The sequence below is a fragment of the Dermacentor variabilis genome, chromosome 2, assembly GCF_050947875.1.
Source record: "Dermacentor variabilis isolate Ectoservices chromosome 2, ASM5094787v1, whole genome shotgun sequence".
NCBI classification, from domain to species: Eukaryota; Metazoa; Arthropoda; class Arachnida; order Ixodida; family Ixodidae; genus Dermacentor; species Dermacentor variabilis.
In genome coordinates, this window is record NC_134569.1 from 17307916 (window position 1) to 17330597 (window position 22682).

At 43.7% G+C, this 22682-nt stretch overlaps 1 protein-coding gene across 5 annotated transcripts in view; it reads right to left on the minus strand.

Moving 5' to 3' along the window:
- Positions 1 to 22682, minus strand: part of LOC142571438 (putative sodium-dependent multivitamin transporter) — a 94238-nt gene that overhangs the window by 51478 nt on the left and 20078 nt on the right. For 2 of the 5 annotated variants that reach the window (XR_012825877.1, XM_075679788.1), the window contains exons 1-7: positions 17443 to 17889; positions 12602 to 13023; positions 10783 to 10848; positions 7270 to 7389; positions 6114 to 6268; positions 5201 to 5341; positions 1472 to 1601 (exon numbers count right to left, since the gene is read on the minus strand). Coding sequence is in view for 2 of the 5 variants with exons in the window: in XM_075679788.1 (XP_075535903.1) it covers positions 1472 to 1601; positions 5201 to 5341; positions 6114 to 6268; positions 7270 to 7389; positions 10783 to 10848; positions 12602 to 12952 (963 nt within the window). In the remaining 3 variants the exon portion in view is untranslated. Of the gene's footprint in view, positions 1 to 1471; positions 1602 to 5200; positions 5342 to 6113; positions 6269 to 7269; positions 7390 to 10782; positions 10849 to 12601; positions 13024 to 17442; positions 17894 to 22682 lie in introns of those variants that run through there. The other 3 variants (XR_012825879.1, XM_075679787.1, XR_012825878.1) reach the window with 3 other exon arrangements.

Consider the following 22682-nt stretch of genomic DNA (forward strand, 5'->3'; position numbering starts at 1 on the left):
CTTGTTCTGCTATTCTCTTTTTCTTGCTTGCTTGAATTGTGGTAAGCATGCAAACGCCTCTTGCAAGCTGAAATGGTATTTGTGGCTTCATATTGCACTATACGCAAAGGAAAGTAATTTTTATTAAAATTAATTGAACTAGTTTGGCAATTTTTAGCCTGAAAGCCTCAGTGATACCACATAAAACTGCCTCTGCTATATTGATCGACTATTTCAGCTAATATTGAGACAATGCAGTCTGGGGTGGAAGAGCGATTTGACTTTTTGGCACAGGTCTTGGCACAGGCAAAAATCAGATTTGGCGCAGCAACGAGCATTTCTGATGCAGTGTCAAACATATAGTATCTATATAAGATAAGGATTCAATTTTAATTGGAACAGTCAATAAATATAATGTAACCGGGTTTATGCACATCAATGAGGCATTATGGCTAAAAATTACTTAGCTAGTTTCATCAGGTTTAACTGGAAGGCTTTCTTTGTGCTTATATAGCACTGCACCGCCGCTTTTACCATTCAAACGTGCAACAGGCATCACGCATCCTGTGCACTTCAAGCGAGCAAGAAAAAAAAATGTTTGTAGAACAAGGTCATGTCAGCAAGGCCACACACCGTCGGATGTGCGCAACTAAACAGAAGTTTTAATGAAGCCATCCACAAACTTCTTGTTATGTGCACAATCTGTCCTGCATAACTGTGCTGTGGGACATGTGAAAACTGATTAAATTACAACCATGGAATGTGCTCTTTAGATTGTGCAGATCTGAAAAAAGGGTCCCCACTCATAAACCATGTCAGCAGTTGAGTACATATATTACAAGATATTTCTAAAGTGACTCCACCAACAACTATGCTTAGCAATGTGCGACAGGACATTATCCAATGCTTCTCGACATCCTCCTTGAGCGAGAGCCATGCCACACTGGTGCATGGAATACTGAACTCCAGCACATATGGCTCAAAGAAAAAGACCGCAAAGTTGCATTACATTGGAACATCAGATGGCAACAAATGCAATGAAAGTGTGAAAACAGCGAATGGAAAACCGACAGCATCCAATATATCGATGGCTATGGCCGCTTCATTGATATCTGGGATGATAATGATGGCGGTGACAGCAAGCTTGAGGTTTTGGTTACATTTCTGCTACCGAGGCAGCATTAACAGAAGGCAGCTTTCTTATGCCTTATGACACAGGCTTGGCCAACTTTTCTACTAAGACGTCCCTTAGGAGAAGGATGCCGCAAAAGACCGCTATTGGTGCAATTGGCGCAGCTGTTCCACCACTGTACGATATAGATGTACAACTGACACTGCCCAAAAAAGTTCATACTGCTGTGCTCAATAAGCTTTCTGCCTGCACAGAGATCTGCAGCAAAAGGTCAAATGGCTGTTTCACCCCTGTAACTGGGAAACACATAGATAGAAAGCATCTTAGAATATTTTTACTGTGCCATGAGTGGAAACATACCTGATCCGTTTTGGTTATCTTGCCCGACAACAAGGGGTCACAGTGCCTGAAGTTTGCGTACATCACAATACCAGCAGAGCTTGTGATCAAGCTCAGTGCCGAAACAATGGGCCAGTTGAGGAAGAGAGCACTGAAATAATAAAAATCCAATAAACTGTCATAATTTCTTCAGTGGAGTAGCACCTCAGTCGTATAGTCACAGAAATAACGACACCAGAAATTTTTATTGATCGAATTATTGATTAGGTTTAATGCCCTAAAGCAGTACAGGGTATCAGATACCATAGCGGAGGGCTCTCGATAAATTTTGAAAATCTAGGGTCTTGGGTATACAAGTACTTGCTGCAGTCCTCTTACGGCTGCCATGGTTGGAAATTATACCTGTGGCTTTAATGCTACAGCCACAGAGCTACTGCTGCGAGTTCTGTAGTCAACCCGCTGGTATCCTAGTTGCATGCAGCAACCACCGTTCAGTAGAAATGCGACTAACTTTTATACATACAGATTTTGAATTATGCTATAAATGCCCTATCAGTATAGTAGAATAGACACTATGAAAGGGGTAAAAAAAAAAAGACATTAAAAATAAAAATAAACTTCTCGTTGTGCTGTTTCCATCTTTTCTTCCCTTTCATAATGGATACTGCACTGCAGGTGCGAATCATGCTTCAGTGGAGGGATTTAGCATACAGTGTACTGCAATCTGCATGTACCAGCATGCTAGAACGTTCTTTTCTCATTTACAGGCATTTAAAAAAATTGTTCAATTTCTTATACACTTTCGTTGAACCACGCAGCAAAGGCTGTCTTTCAAGCACAGCAACATCCGCAAGGAGGTCACCTAAAGCGCCGTCGCCTGCACAGATGAATCCCCGAATGTTGTCGATGCTATGCAGCAAATCCATGAACGCAGGCACAAGCATGTCAACATCTGTGGCGTCATCTTCGTCTGAGGTGGCAGCCAGTAGTGTCGGCATTATATGATGACTCGAGCGAAAGCGGATGCTTCAGAAGTCTTGTGCGCTCACACGTAGACAAAGCTTCATACTGTGTGTATGAACTTCACAGGTATCCAATATGATCTGTGTGCCTTTCAGTGACTAATGCGCTTCGTTCATGCTTGTCTCTCTTTCTTTCTATCTCTCCCTTCCACTTTGTTTCTCTTTTTATACCCCTTAACCCTTCCCTCTGCGCAGGGTAGCCAACCGGAACTACCTCTGGTTAACCTCCCTGCCTTTCTCTGCATTATTTTATCTCTCTCTCTCTTTCAGTGACTAATCAATTCGATCTTAGCACATGCTTTCACACTGTCCAAGTGAAGTAAGGCGGTACTTTTGGGTGATCACTTTCAGAGATACTATTTTCACCTTTGCGAGACTTTGCAATGGACGCAACGAAGTATGCAGCCAACAGCGCCCTTGACACTACGAAGATAGAGGGCTTGGCACACCACTAAAAACGCTGTTGGCAATATGCGCGAACATGTCCAGTGCTGCGTTGCGCTTTACATGCGTTGCGCTTTATAGGCAGCACGACTGCATGAGCGCATTGTGTTGTATGTTAAAGCTACTGAAGTTTGCAAGAATTGAAATTGTTGGTTTTATGTGGCCCAGTAAATCTTCGCACCAGCTGGCGTGCACTTCATGTTTTTACATCTATGAGTGGCTTTGCACATGTTTAACTGTGCTAGTTCCTTAAATCGTAACTCTTGTTGATTCTTTTGGGCTGCGTGGTTTTCACCCTGCCTCGTTTGTAAAGGGTCTAAATTGCGCTGTGTCTTATCGGAATGATACCAAGCAAGTGCTTCTTTAACAGCTTTTAAATTTCGCCTAAGGGTATCTTAGATATTGTGGCTTTTTGGGAAATGTGTTTCGAGAATAGGCAGTTCAGGGCAAGAATTGCTAATAGTTGCTGCATATGGTATTTTTGTTACATTTTTCGCTAAAGATCGCGTCACGTTTGGGAAGTCATCACACCTCGATGCTGTCTGAGCAGATTTAACACGCCGAGTGATTTGTTTGTTTCACAACGTAGTCACTTCTTGCATGTGAATTTTGTACTAAACTGAATTCTTTCTTATTATGCTTACACCGCAGAGGACTAAACCCGGCCTTGCCACCAGCGCTCATCTACTTTGACTAGGGCTGCTCTGCCTTTAAATATATCGTGTGGCACCTCTCTTTAGTAACATTAAAAATAAAGTACTGAAATGTTAGTCAGACTTTAGCTTTGTACGTTCCCAAGCAGCTCCCTTGGGGAATTTAAAATTGCAAAAACTGCAGTGGGAACAGTAGTTCATCGGCGTATGCAGCAGAATTGCATCGGCGATACAGCGCTAACACGCGCTTTTATTAACCTGTGCGTTTGGTGACTTCGTTGACTAGTGTATGCGTTTCTATTAATAAATTCACAATTACTCTTCTTGAGCCGACCTTGACTGCACTTATTCGGCAATGTCACATCTATTCATTGGCAGAAAAATCACAACGGCATATGCAGACATCGCACGTGTGGATTTGTTTGATATAAGTTTGCACTAACGACGGGAGCTTATTATTGAGGTACAGAAGAATCATTGCGGCAAGGGTAGACGTTAAAAAAAAGACTAAACAAGATTTAGTGGCTAGTTAACATGAGATCAACTTCATGTAAATGGGGTTCATGGTTGTCTGCAGGATGCACCTGACACGTATGTGGACCACGTTGCCTCAAACACCGGTAACATCGTGTTCATACCCGCTCCCACAGAGGCCAGCGTCTTCCCTACAGCTGTCACCGCAGAAGAAGCAGTCTGGCGCCCGAACAAAGGAGAAATCGCAGCCGCGAACTTCAGCCATCCTTGCTGCGAAGGGTTGTCGTCTGTTACTGCTCCCGCGCGTACTGTTGGAAGCACCTGCTAGGTGGCTATCAGTGGCGCCTCTACAGGCGGTGGACTAGGCGTACAGTCGTGGTCACAAAAGCAAGTAGGTCAAAGAGGACTTAGCCCGTATACATGATGACTTGCACAAGTTGTTACGGTTGTCTAGCACCTCGTGCAAAATGGATTCTCGACCCCCATGCCTCATCGAAACAAAGTGTGACTTCCTAATTCATCATGGTTGTCTCGAGTGTATGCCGATCTGGCGAAAGCCCGGCAGTGTTTACAGGCCCCTTTTGCGTGTGTGTGACTTTAGAGGGACCCTTCCCTCAAACTGTCGAGCTCTACAGGAGAACTTCCGCAAACCAGCAACGCGCAAAAGATAAGGATAAACGTCTACAATCCCGGACCCGCGGCTTGGTATATACGGAGGCGGGACGCTCTTTCCTTGCTGCAGGCTTGGTATCCACAGAGGCGGGACGCCCATCCACAAACCAGACTGTGTGCCTGTCACGTGACGTCGACGGGAGCAAGATCCCTCCCACAATTGAGGGGCTCCGAAATGCACTTTTACCACTCTTCATTCTCTTATCATCTTTCACCAACCTTTGAATAAACCGTGCAAGTTTCGCACTAGAAATTGTCTCGTCCTTGCCTGGTCGCCATGGTCTACCGGATGCCTGCAGCCCACCGACAATGCCACGCTACCCAATAGTAACGTCGGTCGAGCTTCAATAAACAGGCGTCGCTACAACTCGGCAGCAATACGATACGCTAGCCTGGAGCACGCAACAAAGTGCTGCTACTAGGTTAGTATTTACACTCAGCCAGTTTGAAGAATAAATGTGCAACAGCCAGCACTTTGCACGTACAGTTGTGCTTTCCTGAGTGTGCTGACAGTCATGAGCCTCTGAACCTGGGCCTGATTGACACCGTAGAGGGATACATAGACAAAGATGCCTCCAATGGCCAGGGTCCACACGGTGTGGCGTACAGTTGGGTCTGGGTCAAAGCTGTGAAAAAATAAATAAGAAGACATGAGAAGTAATATCAAAGGTGGCCTCGGTCTTTGCATAACCAAAAATGCGACTTGCACAAAGTCAGTTGTGATACGACAGCTTGTTGAAGTAGTTAGTTTACGACTGCAGTTGACTTACCGTATTTTGATTTCCTATGAACCACAAATTCTTGTTTGAATCATCCGAAATTTAGTTAACTATATCACAAACAGAAATGAGAGTAACATAGTACACGTATTTGATGCTCCACAAGATATGTGGCCTGAACAGGCAGTCGAATAATAGCACCTGTCGACGTGAACTCACGACTATGTTGGCACTGTCTCGCAATGGTGCCTGTCAACATTTGGGTAGATATGCAGTATAGAATTAAGCCTTAGTGCACAAAGATGTAAACAGAGTAACGTTTGAGCTGAACTCGGGGGATTAAAATTTAAAATCGTAGCCTAAATACAATTAGCATCAGTGCACGGTTACAAAATACACTCATAATGTAAGAAATCTGTCGAAGGCCACAAAGAGAAATATGTCCATCATCAATAAAATGTGAATCATCCCACTTTCTGGAAAAGCCCAAGACGTTTGCATCACTTGATTCGCCACAAGCCATAGAAAGCGTACATTACATTAAGATGAATTTTGTGAGAATCACCTGCATGTCATCAGAAAATCGCAGAAAAAGAAACTTCATTAACAAAACACTCTGTCAGTTTGGATTAAGAAAGTCGCTACCAGAAGCAATAATAACCATACACAGGATGCTCACTTTAAAAACTCTATCCGCCCTCCAGCGAGCGCTTCATTCCAGACATTGGAGACACCGCCCATCCTATAGGTGCCCACACCAACAACAGCAAACATGGACACAAACATGAGTATTGACTGGAACAGGTCAGTCCACAGAACAGCCTTCATGCCACCCTAAGAAAAAGAGTGGAAAAAATAAAGTTAACTACATCCCCATTCTAGACATACATGGGCAGATGCTTGCACACAGGGACAGCAATGCACACAATCTTTGCACAATTCCATAATGCTGAACATGGTGTGCTAACAGCCTATGTAACAAGAGCTGAGAGACCCCAATCCTGCAGCAAAATGCATTGGCATTTTATAAATAATTCCCTCACAAAGCCTTCCTTGGTTAATGTGAGACAAAGATATGTAGAACATCACAATGTACTTCATTGCTGATATTGTGAACAAATATCTCGAAACTGGTACAGTTGATAGAATGCTTATTACTTGCAAGTATTTAGTACTGGCATTTGCGACTGCAATATAAAGGCTGAAGTTCCTAATTAAAAAATATAATTATTAAACTTGTACTAATTAAGTAAGAAACAAATAGGCAACTACTGCACAGTTTCTGGTGTCTGCAACTGCTATGACTTTACACCAACAAGAAGTATCAATCACCTCAAATCCCCTATTTTGAAAGACTCGAGACAGCCATAGCTGAAATACCTCAAATATCCCTCATAAACACCCTCAAGGCCACCACGGCTCCATTTCTATAAATCGTGCCTCATAATCAGATTGTGGTTTTGGCACGTAGAACACCAGAATTAGATTTTTTTAGTGGCTTGGCTGTGCTTCCTGAAACAGAGGCACTGCGTGGTGGCCACACAGAGAAGCATAGATGGTGCTTTTCAGTTCCATTGTGCACGAGTTGCCACAGAAGAAACCTTTCTTATGGCTTCCATGCATGGCAAACTTTTGCACGGAGAGCACATGAAAGGACGCTCGTAAAGCAATACAGAAAGAAAGAAAGAAAGAAAGAAAGAAAGAAAAATAAGATGCTAGGTGAAAGGTACTGTAAACTGCACTGCTTATACTCACCCCCCTTTTTCTAACACCTCTGAACATTAAAAAGACGCCCAGATGATAACCTGCCCAGATGGCAATAAAGTTGTACTCACAATAGTGCAATAAAATGTGCAGACCAGACCAACAGAGATAATAGAAAGCCACTTTGATATGCCAGTGACAGCACTCAGGGCCACAGCTGGTGCGTACAACACGACTGCCATGTACAGCACCTGCGATGGGGAATGCACAAGCATGCACAACGAGGGGCGGTCAAAGTCTGACGCAATGTTTAGTCTTTGAAAACCTGGAACAGTAATAATTTAGAACACTCTAGGGTTGCACACATTCAACTGACTGTAGGCAACAGAGCCAGACGTAACCTGAATAAGTTACTAAAGAAAAAGAGTAAGCTCTTGTTACTCAAAATAACTGCATTTCTTCAAATGACCAATATGTACTTGATTCTAACATGTCCTCATGCAAAATACACGCCCACTGGCTTGAGTGCGGAAATAAGTTCTTTAAGCCAGTATGACACACTACTGCATGTGAGCCCGCACATCTCAAAAGCAGACTCCCAGTAGGAGGGAGTAAAAAAGGGGCGGAGCGGCAGAATTGATTGCTGTGCATTTCCATCTACGAGAAGGTCATTAAAGTTCACTAATCTGATGTGCAGCAAGTTACTGCCAGGCCGCCCCAGCGAGACCCAACACATCTGCCCTGACACTGGTGCACTGCTGCATAGCAGAGTACAGCATAAAGCCCATTTTACATAGTGTGAAATGTCTGCAACTGGTTTGGACCTTTATACTACATTCCAGCTCAAAATGGCCACACATTGAAAAGGCAGCAAGCTGCTGTAACGCATGGCTGCCGTACTTGTGGTTCCTTTATAGCAGTGCGACATTTGCTTGTTGCTGCAGCCAGTAATGTTGCTTTACATTAGTCTTCACTGACACTGCCTGAACTATTTATTTGTTTGAGACTTTCAGCGTGTGTCACATTCTGAACATGAAAAGTGCGCAGTACATGTCAAGTTTATAAACTCCTGACGTACATGAAGCACTGAGGCTGACGGCCTCGCCAGTCATTCGGAATAGCCCAGTTGCAGAAATATTTCAAAGATTTCTTAAGAGGAAGCTTTAGCTCGGGCCCAACTCCGACGCGGCCTATTCAAATACATGTAAAACGCAAAAACGTTTTTATGAGATAACCCCTGGACCGATTTTGATGAAATTTGTCGCATTTGAAAGAGAAAGTTAAATTCCAGTGACTGTTGGAAGCGGAATTTCGATTTAGGGCTTGAATTTTCTTAAAACGATTTTCAAATATTTGACCGTTAGAAAAAAATAGAATCACGAAGTTTACAAATTCATAGCTTTGCATCAAGAACCGATATCGCGGTTCTGTAAACGACATTCATTAGATCGTCCAAAGCGGACAAATTCAATATGTCATTTTACATCTAACGTGAATTTGTTACGTTGGTTACAACGGTTTTGCAAAAGTTGTATTTCCCTATGATTAAATTCTTGTATATTCATGTGTAACATATCAATTTTGTCCGCTTTAGATGTACTATTAGATGCAATTCACAGAATTGTATTATCATTTTTAGTGGTTAAGTTACAGAGTTGTAAACTTGATAGTTTCGTTTTTTGAAAATTTCTGATTTTTGCCAATTTCTAATAAAAAATTGACAATCTAACTCAAAAATTCGAAACCAACAGTCACTAGATTTTAAATTTGTCTTTTAAATGCAACAAACCTCGTCAAATTTGGTGCAGTGGTTGCCGAGAAAAACGAATTCTCCTTTTACATGTATTTAGATAGGAGTCCTCGAGCTAAAGCTTCCTCTTAATTGTAACCCTATTGTTGTCTTTAGTCTGGCATCGTAAAGTGATCCATCCTGCATGCAATTTGCGACAGTACTTAGACTTTTTTTACCATCTCTGACTTGCTGGAAAATAAACTTAAAAGCCTTAAACTTAACCCACAGACACTAAGACAGAACCGCAGCCATTTCATTCTGATGGCTTCACCAAAGGGATCATCAGCTGCTGCCGGCACAGAGATATTACCTGGGCTGGAATGCCTCACTTCCTTTTGTTTCACACCACTATCAGGATGTGGACGATAACATGCAGGTCAGTTTCAAAATTACAGTGTACGCTTTGTGTTCAGATAGCAGGCGATGGCAGTTAGATTACAAAACAGCACAATACACGAATCACAGTAGTTTCTCAATGAGTGAGTGCACAGGTACACTACAGTGATATTTTGCTGGGCAGGTGGAATGTTCTGAACACCAAATACATACATTTGTAATTCATTCCTAACAATTACAAAATTTTTTAGTGTTATCTCCCACTCTATCATTTCAAAATGCGTCATTAGTAGTGATAATGCAAGCATTGTGGTTTAGAACAAGAAAGGTGTATAATATCTGCACAATCATGGACAGCCTATGCTGGAACAAAATAACAGCAGACAACAGATACTGGTGGCGCGGCCCAGCCACGAGAACTAAAAGCTGAGACGCAATAAAATGTGTACGAGAGTGCCCTTCACTGCTGCTGTGCGAACCAGCCAGTTCTATCTGCTGCACAATGGATCGTTCTGCTAGCACACATGTGTTTTGTCAGATCTCACTTATCTAGAAATGACTTTTTTGGAACCCGCTCACATTTGAAAGTGATGCACTGGATAGGCGGCACCTTCAGTGACAAGATGAGCTATATTTTTGTGAACAGAGTTGCTTTATAATGCACACGTGAGAGCTGCACAGTAGCGTAGCAGACGAAACCATACGATTCACACGGCAGCAGCAAAGGGCACTCTCGAGCACATGTCTTATCTCGTCACAGCTTTCTGTTCTTGCAGCTAAGCTGTGCCGCCAGTATCTGTCGTCTGCCGTTATTTTGTTTCAATTTAGGCTGTCATTGATTGTACATTCCAGGTTGCACAATTTATGCACTGGCAGCAATGGGACACACTAGATGTAAGTTTTCCCCACTGTGGTTATCCTTCTGCCAATTCAAACAACTGAAAATGACGTCTAGAGTCAGACAGCCAGTCTTGATGCCTCATGCTTATCTGCCACAAGAATTCGCATGTGTTGCATACCAAACACTTGCTGAAAGTCGCAAGTGGGGAAAGAGTTTAGGCAGGCAGCAGCAAATTTATTGCGCTGAATAATGTGGCCAACTGCAGCAGGAAGCGAATACCACTGTGCACCGCTGCCTTGTCTGCAAGTAAAATCACAAATATGGCAGCCCAGTGTCCTGCTGCAATGAGTCAACCAGAACGCCAACACTATATCTGTGATGCGAACCCAGTCGTAACAACACTGACATAACATGCGGCTGCACTTGTGGCACTGGTAATACAATAGTCTGATAATGTATACATATCACAAAGAAGCCTGTCCTTGTTCAAAGAGGCTCTAAAGACTTGTGAGGCTTATCTTACTGTCCAAGACTTCGCATGGCAGCGAGTGCCTTTCTGTAAACATTCTTCATTGGTGTCTAAGGATATCGATGTGTACTATAAAGCGGCTGAAATCCTTCATAAATAGAGTCACAGGTAAAAATATTTACACACACTTAAACTGTAAGCCTCACCATTTGTATTACAAATGTAGCAGACATAGCCAGACGGGTTGCCTTCCCAAATCTTCTTTCCAAGTACTGAAAAAGAAAAGTTGTTTTTATGTGGCCATAAGACTACAAGGCAATAAAAGCTAACACTACATTTCATAGCAACTTCTTTTGTCTGTAGCAGCTTTGTACGTACATTTTATGCACGCTTTGTTGTGTCCTGTTTATTTGCACTGTTAAAGTACTCAATTTTCAAGAGCAATGTACCAAGTAGTCCGCAAACACATTCTTTCATTGGTATAAAGCTAACATGATGAGAAAGTAACAGCTCTCGGCATGTTTCATTTATGTCCTTGTTAACCTTAATTTATACCTAAACAACTAGAAAGACCCTGCAATAACTTTTATGAAAGTTTTGGAACTTGTCTGGTGTAAAGGACATCTGCTAATATGCCTTTTGCAACCAAAAGATTGTAAATGCACCTTTTTGAAGAGTTTTCAGGAGGGGTGTTTCAATAGTTAAATTTCTGAATCTAACAATCAAGAAAAACGACAACTGAATATCAAATCGAATATGAAATATTTTCTCGTTTCTTGAAAAGAACCACGGAAGTTTGCATGCTGTCTGTATGGTAAAAGAAAAATATCAGGCTTATATTCATTACTTGACACATGCATGTAATACCACTAACAATTAGACAATGGGACAACTGAGGTGCTTGTAAGCGAGAAATTTACAGTTCAATAACAATATTATTTGGGCAGCCTACACAAATCTGCATTCCTAACAATGAGCAGCATTTGTTTGTTAGGAATGCAAACTTGGTGAAACTGCCCAAATAATATTCTTATTGAGCTGGAAATAACTAAGCACAGGAACTGGTGCCTTTGCCTCCCCTAACAGTAGCTCTCATACAATAGAATCATTTAGAACAGTCCTCACTTCCATTATTCTCAATCCCATGGGACTCCAATAAGTGTTACCTGCTACATATATTCTAAAGAAACAAATATTCAAAAACTTCAAATAGCAAATTCTCAAATCGAATAGCAGGGTCTATTGAATTCACACTAAAAATTTTGAATATTCATACTACCACAGTTTCCAGCAAAGACTGCTGTTGCCATGCCCTTGCAACCTTTTCCCCTTCCTTTTTGTCGCTGCAAGCGTACTTAAAGCTATGCCACTCTCCTCATGCCAAATAATACACGTCATGCTCCATCCACAATTGCACTGGCATGCCCTCAAGGCTGAGCCAAATATTCTTGATTGGCAGAGCAGCATCATACCCCCACCCCTCCCCCAGCCTAAACCCCAGGCAGGACCACCACCTCATCTGTGGTGAGAGTCTACTTTAGCTATGCTAAAAGTACTGCTGAGTTGTGGCACCTAAAAAATTCTGTCTAATGATCGCAGTATATGGAAGTGCTGGGAAATTCAAGGACGAAAAAAATGCTGGGAATTTCAAGCAGTTTAAAGGAATGAGCAGGTGGTCTTTTGGACAAAACTGCAGGCTCCTCATTGCAGTAACAGAATTGATATTAGGCTCACAAGACTGTACTGTTGAGTGACAAAGTAGATCTATTTATTATGCTCAAAAAGATTTACTGGGCCCCTTTAAACACACACAGACCAGTTTCTGACGACAGGATATTGGGTTCAGAAGTTGCTTGGCTAAAAGAGTTTGTAGCTGCAATCAATTTTATCAACTGTGCTTTACATGTAGGCATGTAACTTTGCCTGGCATTCTGAATTGATGAGAAGTGAGGATAACTTAGGGGGAAGGTGTATGTCAAAAACATGATCACCTAAGTAATCAACAATTGAGACGGCTCCACTAACCTCGTAAACACTGATGACCTGGAGCTTGTAGAACACGGGCAGGAAAACATAGGCAGCAATGGGTGTGCCAAAGATGTATGCAATGTTGATAATAACAAACTGAGTGCCATAGTAGTAATTCTCTGAAGGGACGCCCAGCAACGTAACTGCAGACATGAAGCTCGCCATGAGTGAGAATGCCACAGGCACCACCGACATGTTCTTGTTTGCCACTAGGTATTCGCGTGCTGTCCGCTGCCGGTCACCCGTAAACCGGTAGTAGATGCCAATGAGCGATGACACCACAAGCATCACAGAAAACACAGCGTAGTCTGCTGCACCAAAAGTCGCCCTTTGCTCTTCAGCCTCCATGCTGTAGGCTTCAATTTACTTCACAACAAAGATCACCATGCACCAGCACCAGCTGGTGGAGTGTAGGTCTCCTGCATTGTGAACCAAAGCAAGAAAGCGGGTAAGAACCTTTGCAGGCATACTTTCAAGATGTGGAAAGGGCACGAAAACACTCAAACAGGTCATAAGAGAGGCCACAAATCTGTCCACAATATAAACAGACAACACAAGTTACTGTCCTTAAGTATCAATCTAATAAATGTGCAAACAAGGTTAGGGTCACTTCAGCTGCTTAGCCAACTAAATATCACTCTTACGTTAGTTCTCACAATCTCACCTTCTGCTCTAACTCTGAAAAGCTACCCTCCAATGGTACATAAGCACTTCAGTCCATACACACAACCACTACCTGGTATCTGGATGAAGCCTCTCCTATGGTTTCATGATGGACAGTGTAAATAATCCTCATGACAATGTTTAAATTACTTATTTTTATAGAAAACGAAACAGACTGTTGAGGCAAATTCGGCCAAAGATGGCCATGAAAAATCTACACTAAAGCTTCCTATAGTAGAGCAGCACCACAACAGTGTGAGACAACTTGCTATAGCCAATCACAAGCCACATATGTCGTTTCTGCTGAATATACAAATGCATTCAAACATCTAAAGGCAGATACGAGGGACTTCCCAAAAATAAGTTTCGTCATTTAACTTCACACTGAAACTTTATTTCCAAAAAGAAAAAATACACCATGGCATCACGAACTAGTTTTCCACGTAGTCGCCACCGACAGTGAGAAATTTGTCGCAGCGTGCAATCAGTTTGAAGAAGCCAGTCTGGTAAAACTTGGTGCCCTGCAATGCAAGGAATTGTCGCACACGCGGCTGCACCTCAGCATTGTTTTGGAAATGACATCCCAAGAGTGCAGCTTTCAAAGCAAAGAACAGGTGCCCATTAATACAGGATTCCATTGGCGAACCCGTTGTCAGCACACATCTGTCTGCCATCATGATCTGTACTCAAATAACCTCGGGCACGCTGGTCTGCTGCTATGCTCTCTTCTTCAGCACTCTTGCGCATGCCTCATGCTTCCTCCGCTGACACTCCTTCTATCGTTGAACCAGCAACAGACGTGGATTATGATGGAGATTGTTTGTTTCACCTGGTGTACCATCTTCTCCTTTAAAGAAATGACAAAACTTACTTTCGGAACATCCCTCATATATGAACTTGGGCCTCTAGTAGTACTGCAAAAGAGCTAATAATAATAATAATATAAAGACCACTTACAGCATCTAAATACTAATCACAACTGGTGCAGTAACATCCCATCTAAAATTCATTGACTTTGTGCCCTGTTGAAATGGTTGTAACAATACATACAACATGCTTGCTATGTATTGCAGTACAGTAATAAAGTATGATGCACAATTCTCTCCAAGTGTTGCATGGTTTGACGGCAATGAAAACGTGAGAACACTGTTTTCAGCACCACGGAAATGGACAATCAATTCGCCAACGTTTTTATACTGTTTTCCACTGTTGTTTCATTCCACCGATGTTCTGTGGAGTACTGTGCAATGACCAGCTGCAACATTGCTTTCCAAACAAAAAAAATAAAGATTTCACAACAGCCACTAACACGTAATGTCGTAATCTCGTATGAAAGCAATATGTGAAACAGTGAATTACTTGAAGGCAAACAAAAACCCTGATGTCATCTTCTATATACTGCAATAAAGTGACAGGAGTGTCTGGCGGAACAACACATAATGCGAAGGTTGTGGGATCGTTCCCCACCTGCGGCAAGTTGTTTCTTCATCCACTTTCATTTCCATTAATTTATCATTTCTTTATTTCATTTATTAAGCACAAGTAATTTCCCCTATCTTGTCCTTGGTGTCAGTGTTTGTTGGCTTCTTATGATATGACTAATAAAAATCAGGCCCCTCGGTTAATCGCCTTCTTGTTTATTACATAACGAGGGTCTCGAATCCGGCAACATTGACGCCCCTTTCTTCTCGTTTATCACATAACGAGGGTCTCGAATCCAGCAACATTGACGCCACCTGTAGCATGTGTGGGTTTACTGACCGGTTGCCTTCACCCAAAAAAAATCACGTTCTCATGACGCTTGCAGCAGAAAGGATGTTCCACATCCACCGCCAAGGTTTCTGAGTGGTGGCGCTGGCTAACACTCCTAGGGTTCTACTAGGAAACAAATACCCAAGAAAGTGGATGGGGAAACAGTGCTGCGGTAGCTCAATTGGTAGAGTATCGCACGCGTATACAAAGGTTGTGGGATCGTTCCTCACCTGCGGCAAGTTGTTTTTTCATCCACTTTGATCTCCATTAATTTATCGTTTTTTTTTATTTCATTTATAAAGCACAAGCGATTTCCCCTATGTTGTCCTTGGTGTCACTGTTTGTTGGCTTCTTATGAAATGACTAATAAAAATCGGGCCCCTCGGTTAACCCCCTTTCTTCTTGTTTATTACATAAGTTTTTGATTCACTTAGATTTAGGTGCATGTTAAAGAATACCAGGTGGTCAAAATTAATAGAGTCTTCCACTACGGCATCCCTCATAGCCCTTGTGTTGCTTGGAAATGTTAAACTCCCCGAAAAAAAAAAAATAAATAAATTACTGAAAAGTTGAAGCACCCCACACACATTTAACTTTTCTGTCTATGCCACATAACTAGATCTTGCAACAAAGACATTTAAGAGCGAAATTTGTTTTTTCGAGTGCACTGGCAACAATCTCACCTCTTCCTGTCAGGCTGTGAAAAATATTTGGCACTAAAAAAGGCACTTATATTTGGCACTTATTTAAAGTACCTATTTGCTTCTGTGTTAGCTTGAGTAGTGGGAAAATTTCAAATGTTTATTGTCAATACTCTCAGGCTGCTGTGAAGGGCCACAAGATGGCACAAGGTGATGTGCAAGCTAATCCAGGTAAATCATTTGAATGAATTTACACACTACAGCAGGAAACCAGAATGTACATCATACAAGGAAGCAAGCTTGTTTGATGACCCAATCATCCTTTCAAACTGCTTCCTCGTAGACAAAACGCATTGCTTTTCTCAGAAACCTGTTTCTTGCACCAGCAGACACGATGACAAGGAAAGTCAATTGTGGTGTCATAATTGTAACCTGTGTCAACAGATGTTGACGTCCTCATAGATAGACAGCTATAAGCTTGTTGGCACCCCTACTTTCAAAAAAAAATTAAGAAATGATGACGGCTGAGAGCTAAAACCAAGTCAAACATTTTTATACCACCACATATTACTGATGAAGCTTACACTATCACCAGATATTGTGAAGTAAGGTTACCAGACTTGTACAGTTAATTCTACTAATTACTACACTATCTTGTACACAATAAATCACAAGTCTAGTGAGGTCAAATGCACTTCGGCACAATGAAGACTTGCTACTAAGATGCTACTAAGTGTGCAAGCCACTTTGGTAACAGTATGACATGAAAAACTTATTCGTCTGCAACGTCAAACAAAATAAAATAATAGAAAATGCCTATATCTCCTGCACCCTTAATATAGTCACGTTAAGAATTAAATAAACCAACAATAAATAAGAATGAGCATAGAGCTTTAATGAACAAGTAAGTCGAATTATTTGCGGGTGTTGTGAAATTCAGTCATGTCGCACCACTGTCATAAGATCAATGAACAGCACGAAGCTTTCATATCGCGCAATTCTCTCGCAACCAGCGCACCCACAAGAACTTTTCCAATGACGCAGGGGAAAAAAAACACCTACAACACACGCAAAAAAATTTGAATGTTGAAATACATTTTAGAAACACCGCCAAACTCCCGCATTGAACGGACGGTATGTGGAGGGGGGGAAGGGTTCAAGCGAGTTCTGTAAAGAGAAAACAGCACAGACAACAGCCACAAAATCAATTAAATATAGAAAGCGATATTGGCTGCGTTTCAAAGTAGAGAGCGTTAACTCAAGCGCGCAGAGAGAGAGCAACAATCGAACGATTAAAGGTGAGAGAGAAGTAGAAGGAAGGAAAAGGACGCTGGCCTTAACCATCACGCTCGGAAAGTGGTTCCTACTGCTGCTGGAAAAACGCAACGCGCGAGTGCAGACACCTCACATCGGTAATTTATCGCGGTATCCGCGGCGATCATGTAGTGCGAAGGGACCTTGATCTACAAACCTACTCGGGTATCTCCGTCGACGCAGCGAAAGTACCACAGGTATATATATATATATCGATGTCTGCTGCAGGAACAACTGTACACATGGGCAACAAGCTATGAGAGTAAAGGAAGAAGTAAGAGTAAAAGCTGGGATACCACTGAAAGCGATTAAAGAGGACGCGGCCGGCACATAGCACGCAGCGCGTCTTGCTCCATAGCAAAACCATGAGGCACCCGACGTTGCGAAAGAGCGGGGTGGCGCAGAAAAGAAGAAAGTGAACACAAAGTAACAAAACGCTTCCGCATTGTTCGGAAAGCGAGACATCACCTGGAGTTGCAAGCGTCTCGGGCTATCTTTGACAGCAAGGTTCCTTCCTTGACGCTTGCCAGTGGCCGGATGAGAATGAAGGCAATGAAACGCGGCGGGTGATCATACACTTGCGCGGGGATTGTCACGTGGCTAGGTCAAGTTCATCACGCGGCTCCTTGCGAAGCTCGGGTTCGGCGTGGACTGAAGTATTCACGTAACCGAACCACCGAGCTCCCTCCCTCACCTCACGCCGCCGCGGAACGACGACAATCGTAAAAATAACCGCTGAGGCGCCGCCACAGCACGCAAACGCCGAGCCGCAGCGAAGGTGGTGCCGCCCGTGCCGCCACTCGTAAGCGTCGTTTCCGTTCTCTTGCTTCAATCGGCTGTCGTCTGCTATGATGCTTCCTCCACGCATCGCTCGCAATAAAAACGCACCGCTTTCGCGTCAAGAGAGACAGCAGCGGAAGCGTCAACCCTGCAGCGCAACAGCGGCAGCAGAAGGCCAAATACGCGAATAGATTCAAATAAGGCAGCTGGCTAATGGCGCCGAAGAGCGCAAAACGCTTGTGCGTGAAATCTTTCTTACGCCGCATTACGCCCATTCTACACACTTTTTTTTTTTTTTTAAAGAGCAGTCTTCCTGCTTCAATTAGCGGTAGGCGTACTTACGTGACGCGCGTGACGAGGAAAAGCGATGCGCTGCTCACAAAGTGGTTCCTCATACTCAACGCTGTCCGCGCGCAACCGCGAGCGCCGGAAACGTCTTTTCTGTTCGACACCTTCACCCTTCGGGTTATATTTTGTCCCCAAACGATAATCGTCATCTCTTGCCCGCATTTCCTTTCTTTAACGCTGCGAGCCCGGTACTTCCTACACACTTAAGCAAAATTACACCCTTTTGCCACACAACAGTAATCGTGATGTCCTGTCCGCATTTCCTTTCTTTAACGCGGCGAGCCCGGTACTTTCCAGTAACGAACGGCATGCGCGTTATCAGCATGACATAGCATTCCCGACAGGAAAGTAGCGGGCGCGGCGTTTTCAAGAATGGAAACGCAAGCAAGGCAGATGACGATTATCGTTGTGGCAGAAATACACCCCAAAGAGTGTAAGAATGGACAATTGCACTCCTAAACCGGTTGCACCCTTTGGGGTCTATATTTGTCCCACAACGATAATTGTCATCTGCCTTGCTTGCGTTTCCTTTCTTGAAAACTCGGCGCTCGCTACTTTCGAGAATGCTGCGTCACACTGATAACGCGCATGCCGTTCGTGACTGGGAAGTACCGGGCTCGCAGCGTTAAAGAAAGGAAACGCGGGAAAGACAGATGACGATTATCGTTGTGGGACAAGATACGCCCCAAAGGGTGTAAAATTTTCTAAGAGTGAAGTGCCCTCTTACACTCTAAGAACAGTTGCCGTTGTAGATTGGTCCCACAACACTCTTAGAAATATTTACACCCTTTGGGGCGTATATTGTCCCACAACAATAATCGTCATCCGTGTTGCCCGCGTTTCCTTTCTTTAACGCTGCGAGCCCGGCACTTTCCAGTCACGAATGGATGCGCGTTATCAGTGTGACGCAGCATTCTCGACAGGAAAGTAGCGAGCGCCGAGTTTTCAGGAAAGGAAACGCAAGCAGGGCAGATGACGATTGTTGTTGTGGGACAAATATACACCCCAAAGGGTGCAACCGTTTTAAGAGTGAACGATAATCGTCATCTGTCTTGGCCGCGTTTCCTTTCTTTAACGCTGCGAGCCCGGTACTTCCCAGTCACGAACGGCATGCGCGTTATCAATGTGACGCAGCATTCTCGACAGGAAAGTAGCGAGCGCCGAGTTTTCAAAAAAGGAAACGCAAGCAAGGCAGATGACGATTATTGTTGTGGGACAAATATACACCCCAGAGGGTGCAACCTGTTTTAGAGTGTAGAAAATTTACACCCTTTGGGGCTTATATTGTCCCACAACACTCTACACTCTTAGAAAAATGTACACCCTTTGGGGTTTATCTTGTCCCACAACAATAATCGTCATCCATCTTGCCTGCGTTTCCTTTCTCTAACGCGGCGAGCCCGGTACTTCCCAGTCACGAACGGCGCCGCGTTATCAGTGTGACGCAGCATTCTCGACAAGAAAGTAGCGAGCGCCGAGTTTTCAGGAAAGGAAACGCAAGCAAGGCAGATGACGATTATTGTTGTGGGACAAATTTACACCCCGAAGGGTGCAACCATTTTAAGAGTGTAAGAAAAGTTTACACTCTTTGGAGTGCCCCTTCTGCCACACAACGATAATCGTCATCTGCCTTGCTTGCGTTTCCTTTCTTGAAAACGCCGCGCCCGCTACTTTCCTGTCGGCAATGCTATCATGCTGATGACGCGCATGCCGTTCGTTACTGGAAAGTACCGGACTCGCAGCGTTAAAGAAAGGAAACGCATCAAGGGCAGATGACGACTATCGTTGTGTGGCAGAAGGGGCACTCCAAAGGGTGTAAACATTGTTTAGAGTGAACAATAATCATCTGTCTTGCCCGCGTTTCCTTTCTTTAATTAACGCTGCGAGCCCGGTACTTCCCAGTCACGAACGACATGCGCGTTATCAGTGTGACGCAGCATTCTCGAAAGTAGCGAGCGCCGAGTTTTCAAGAAAGGAAACGCAAGCAAGGCAGATGACAATTATCGTTGTGGGACAAATATAGACCCCAAAGGGTGCAACCGGTTTAGGAGTGCAATTGTCCATTTTTACACTCTTTGGGGTGTATTTCTGCCACAACAATAATCGTCATCTGCCTTGCTTGCGTTTCCGTTCTTGAAAACGCCGCGACTGCTACTTTCCTGTCGGGAATGCTACACTCTAAAAACAGTTGCACTCTTTGGGGTGTATATTTGTCCCACAACAATAATCGTCATCTGTCTTGCCCGCGTTTCCTTTCTTTAACGCTGCGAGCCCGGTACTTCGCAGTCACGAACGACATGCGCGTTATCAGTGTGACGCAGCATTCTCGACAGGAAAGTAGCCAGCGCCGAGTTTTCAAGAAAGGAAACGCAAGCAAGGCAGATGACGATTATTGTTGTGGGACAAATATACACCCCAAAGGGTGCAAACTGTTTTTAGAGTGTATGTCATGCTGATAACGTGCATGCCGTTCGTTACTGGAAAGAACCGGGCTCGCCGCGTTAAAGAAAGGAAATGCGGACAAGACAGCTGACGATTATCGTTGTGTGGCAAAAAAGTGTATTTTGTGTAAGAGTCTACACTCTCAGGCAAAGTTACAACCTTTGGGGTGTATCTGCCACACAACGATAATCGTCATCTACCTTGCGTGCGTTTCCTTTCTTGAAAACGCCGCGCCCGCTACTTTCCTGTCGGCAATGCTATGTCATGTTGATAACGCGCATGCCGTTCGTTACGGGAAAGTACCGGGCTCGCCGCGTTAAAGAAAGGAAATGCGGACACGGCAGATGACGATTACTGTTCACTCTTAAAACGGTTGCACCCTTTGGGGTGTATATTTGTCCCACAACAATAATTGTCATCTGCCTTGCTTGCGTTTCGTTTCTTGAAACTCGGCGCTCGCTACTTTCCTGTCGAGAATGCTGCGTAACGCGCATGCCGTTCGTGACTGGGAAGTACCGGGCTCGCAGCGTTAAAGAAAGGAAACGCGGGCAAGACAGATGACGATTATTGCTGTGGGACCAAATACGCCCCCAAAGGGTGTACATTATTGTAAGAGTGTTGTGTGGCAGAGATACACCCCAAAGGGTATAATTTGGCATCTATGCAAATTTACACCCTTAGGGCCGTATCTTGTCCCACAACAATTTAAAAACAGTTGCACCCTTTGGGGTGTATATATGTCCCACAACGATAATCGTCATGTCTTGCCCGCGTTTCCTTTCTTTGACGCTGCGAGCCCGGTACTTCCCGGTCACGAACGGCATGCGCGTTATCAGTGTGACGCGGCATTCTCGACAGGAAAGTAGCGAGCGCCGAGTTTTCAAGAAAGGAAACGCAAGCAAGGCAGATGACGATTATTGTTCTGGGACAAATATACACCCTAAGGGGTGCAAACTGTTTTTATAGTGAATAATCGTCATATGTCTTGCTTTCGTTTCCTTTCTTTAACGCTGCGACCCCGGTACTTCTCAGTCACAAACGGCATGCGCGTTATCAGTGTGACGCAGTATTCTCGACGGGAAAGTAGCGAGCGCCGAGTTTCCTTTCAAGAAAGGAAACTCAAGCAAGGCATGCAGATGATTACACTCTAAAAGGTTTGCACCCTTTGGGGTGTATATCTGCCACACAACGATAATCGTCATCTGCCTTGATGCGTTTCCTTTCTTGAAAACGCCGCGCCCGTTACTTTCCTGTCGGGAATGCTATGTCATGCTGATAACGCGCATTTCGTTCGTTACTGGAAAGTACCGGGCTCGCAGCGTTAAAGAAATGAAACGCATCAAGGCAGATGGCGATTACTGTTGCGTGGCAGATGTACACCCCAAAGGGTGCAAACATTTTAAGAGCGTATTGTTGTGGGACAAATATACACCCCAAAGGGTGCAACCGTTTTAAGAGTGTACTTTCCTGTCGGAAATGCTATGTCATGCTGATAACACGCTTGCCGTTCGTTACTGGAAAGTACCGGGCTCGCAGCGTTAATTCTAGAAGAGTTGACTGTTGGGCTAATTTGTCGTCCATATTTGTAGTAGTTTAGCGCGAATAAAACCACGGACACAAGGAAGACAGTGGTTTTATTCGCGCTAAGCTACTACTACAAAAATTTCGCAGCGTTAAAGAAAGGAAATGCGGGCAAGAGAGATGACGTTTATTTTTGTGTGGCAAGATACAACCTAAAGGATGTAATTTTGTTTTAGAGTGCACTCTAAAAAAGTTTAGATCCTTTGCGGTGTATATCTGCCACACAACGATAATCGTCATCTGCTTTGCTTGCGTTTCCTTTCTTGAAAACGCCGCGCCCGCTACTTTCCTGTCGGGAATGCTATGTCATGCTATAACACGCATGCCGTTCGTTACTAGAAAGTACCAGTACCAGGCTCGCCGCGTTAAAGACAGGAAATGCGGACAAGACAGATGACGTTTATCGTTGTGTGGCAAGATACTAGCCAAAGGGTGCAAACATTTCTGTGTGAGTGAAGATCTTTATGGCACGTCCAAGCTTACGATATGATGGCTCAAAAACATGCACGAAACAAGAGACTGTACAACGCTTTATATATGGAATGAGAACATTGATT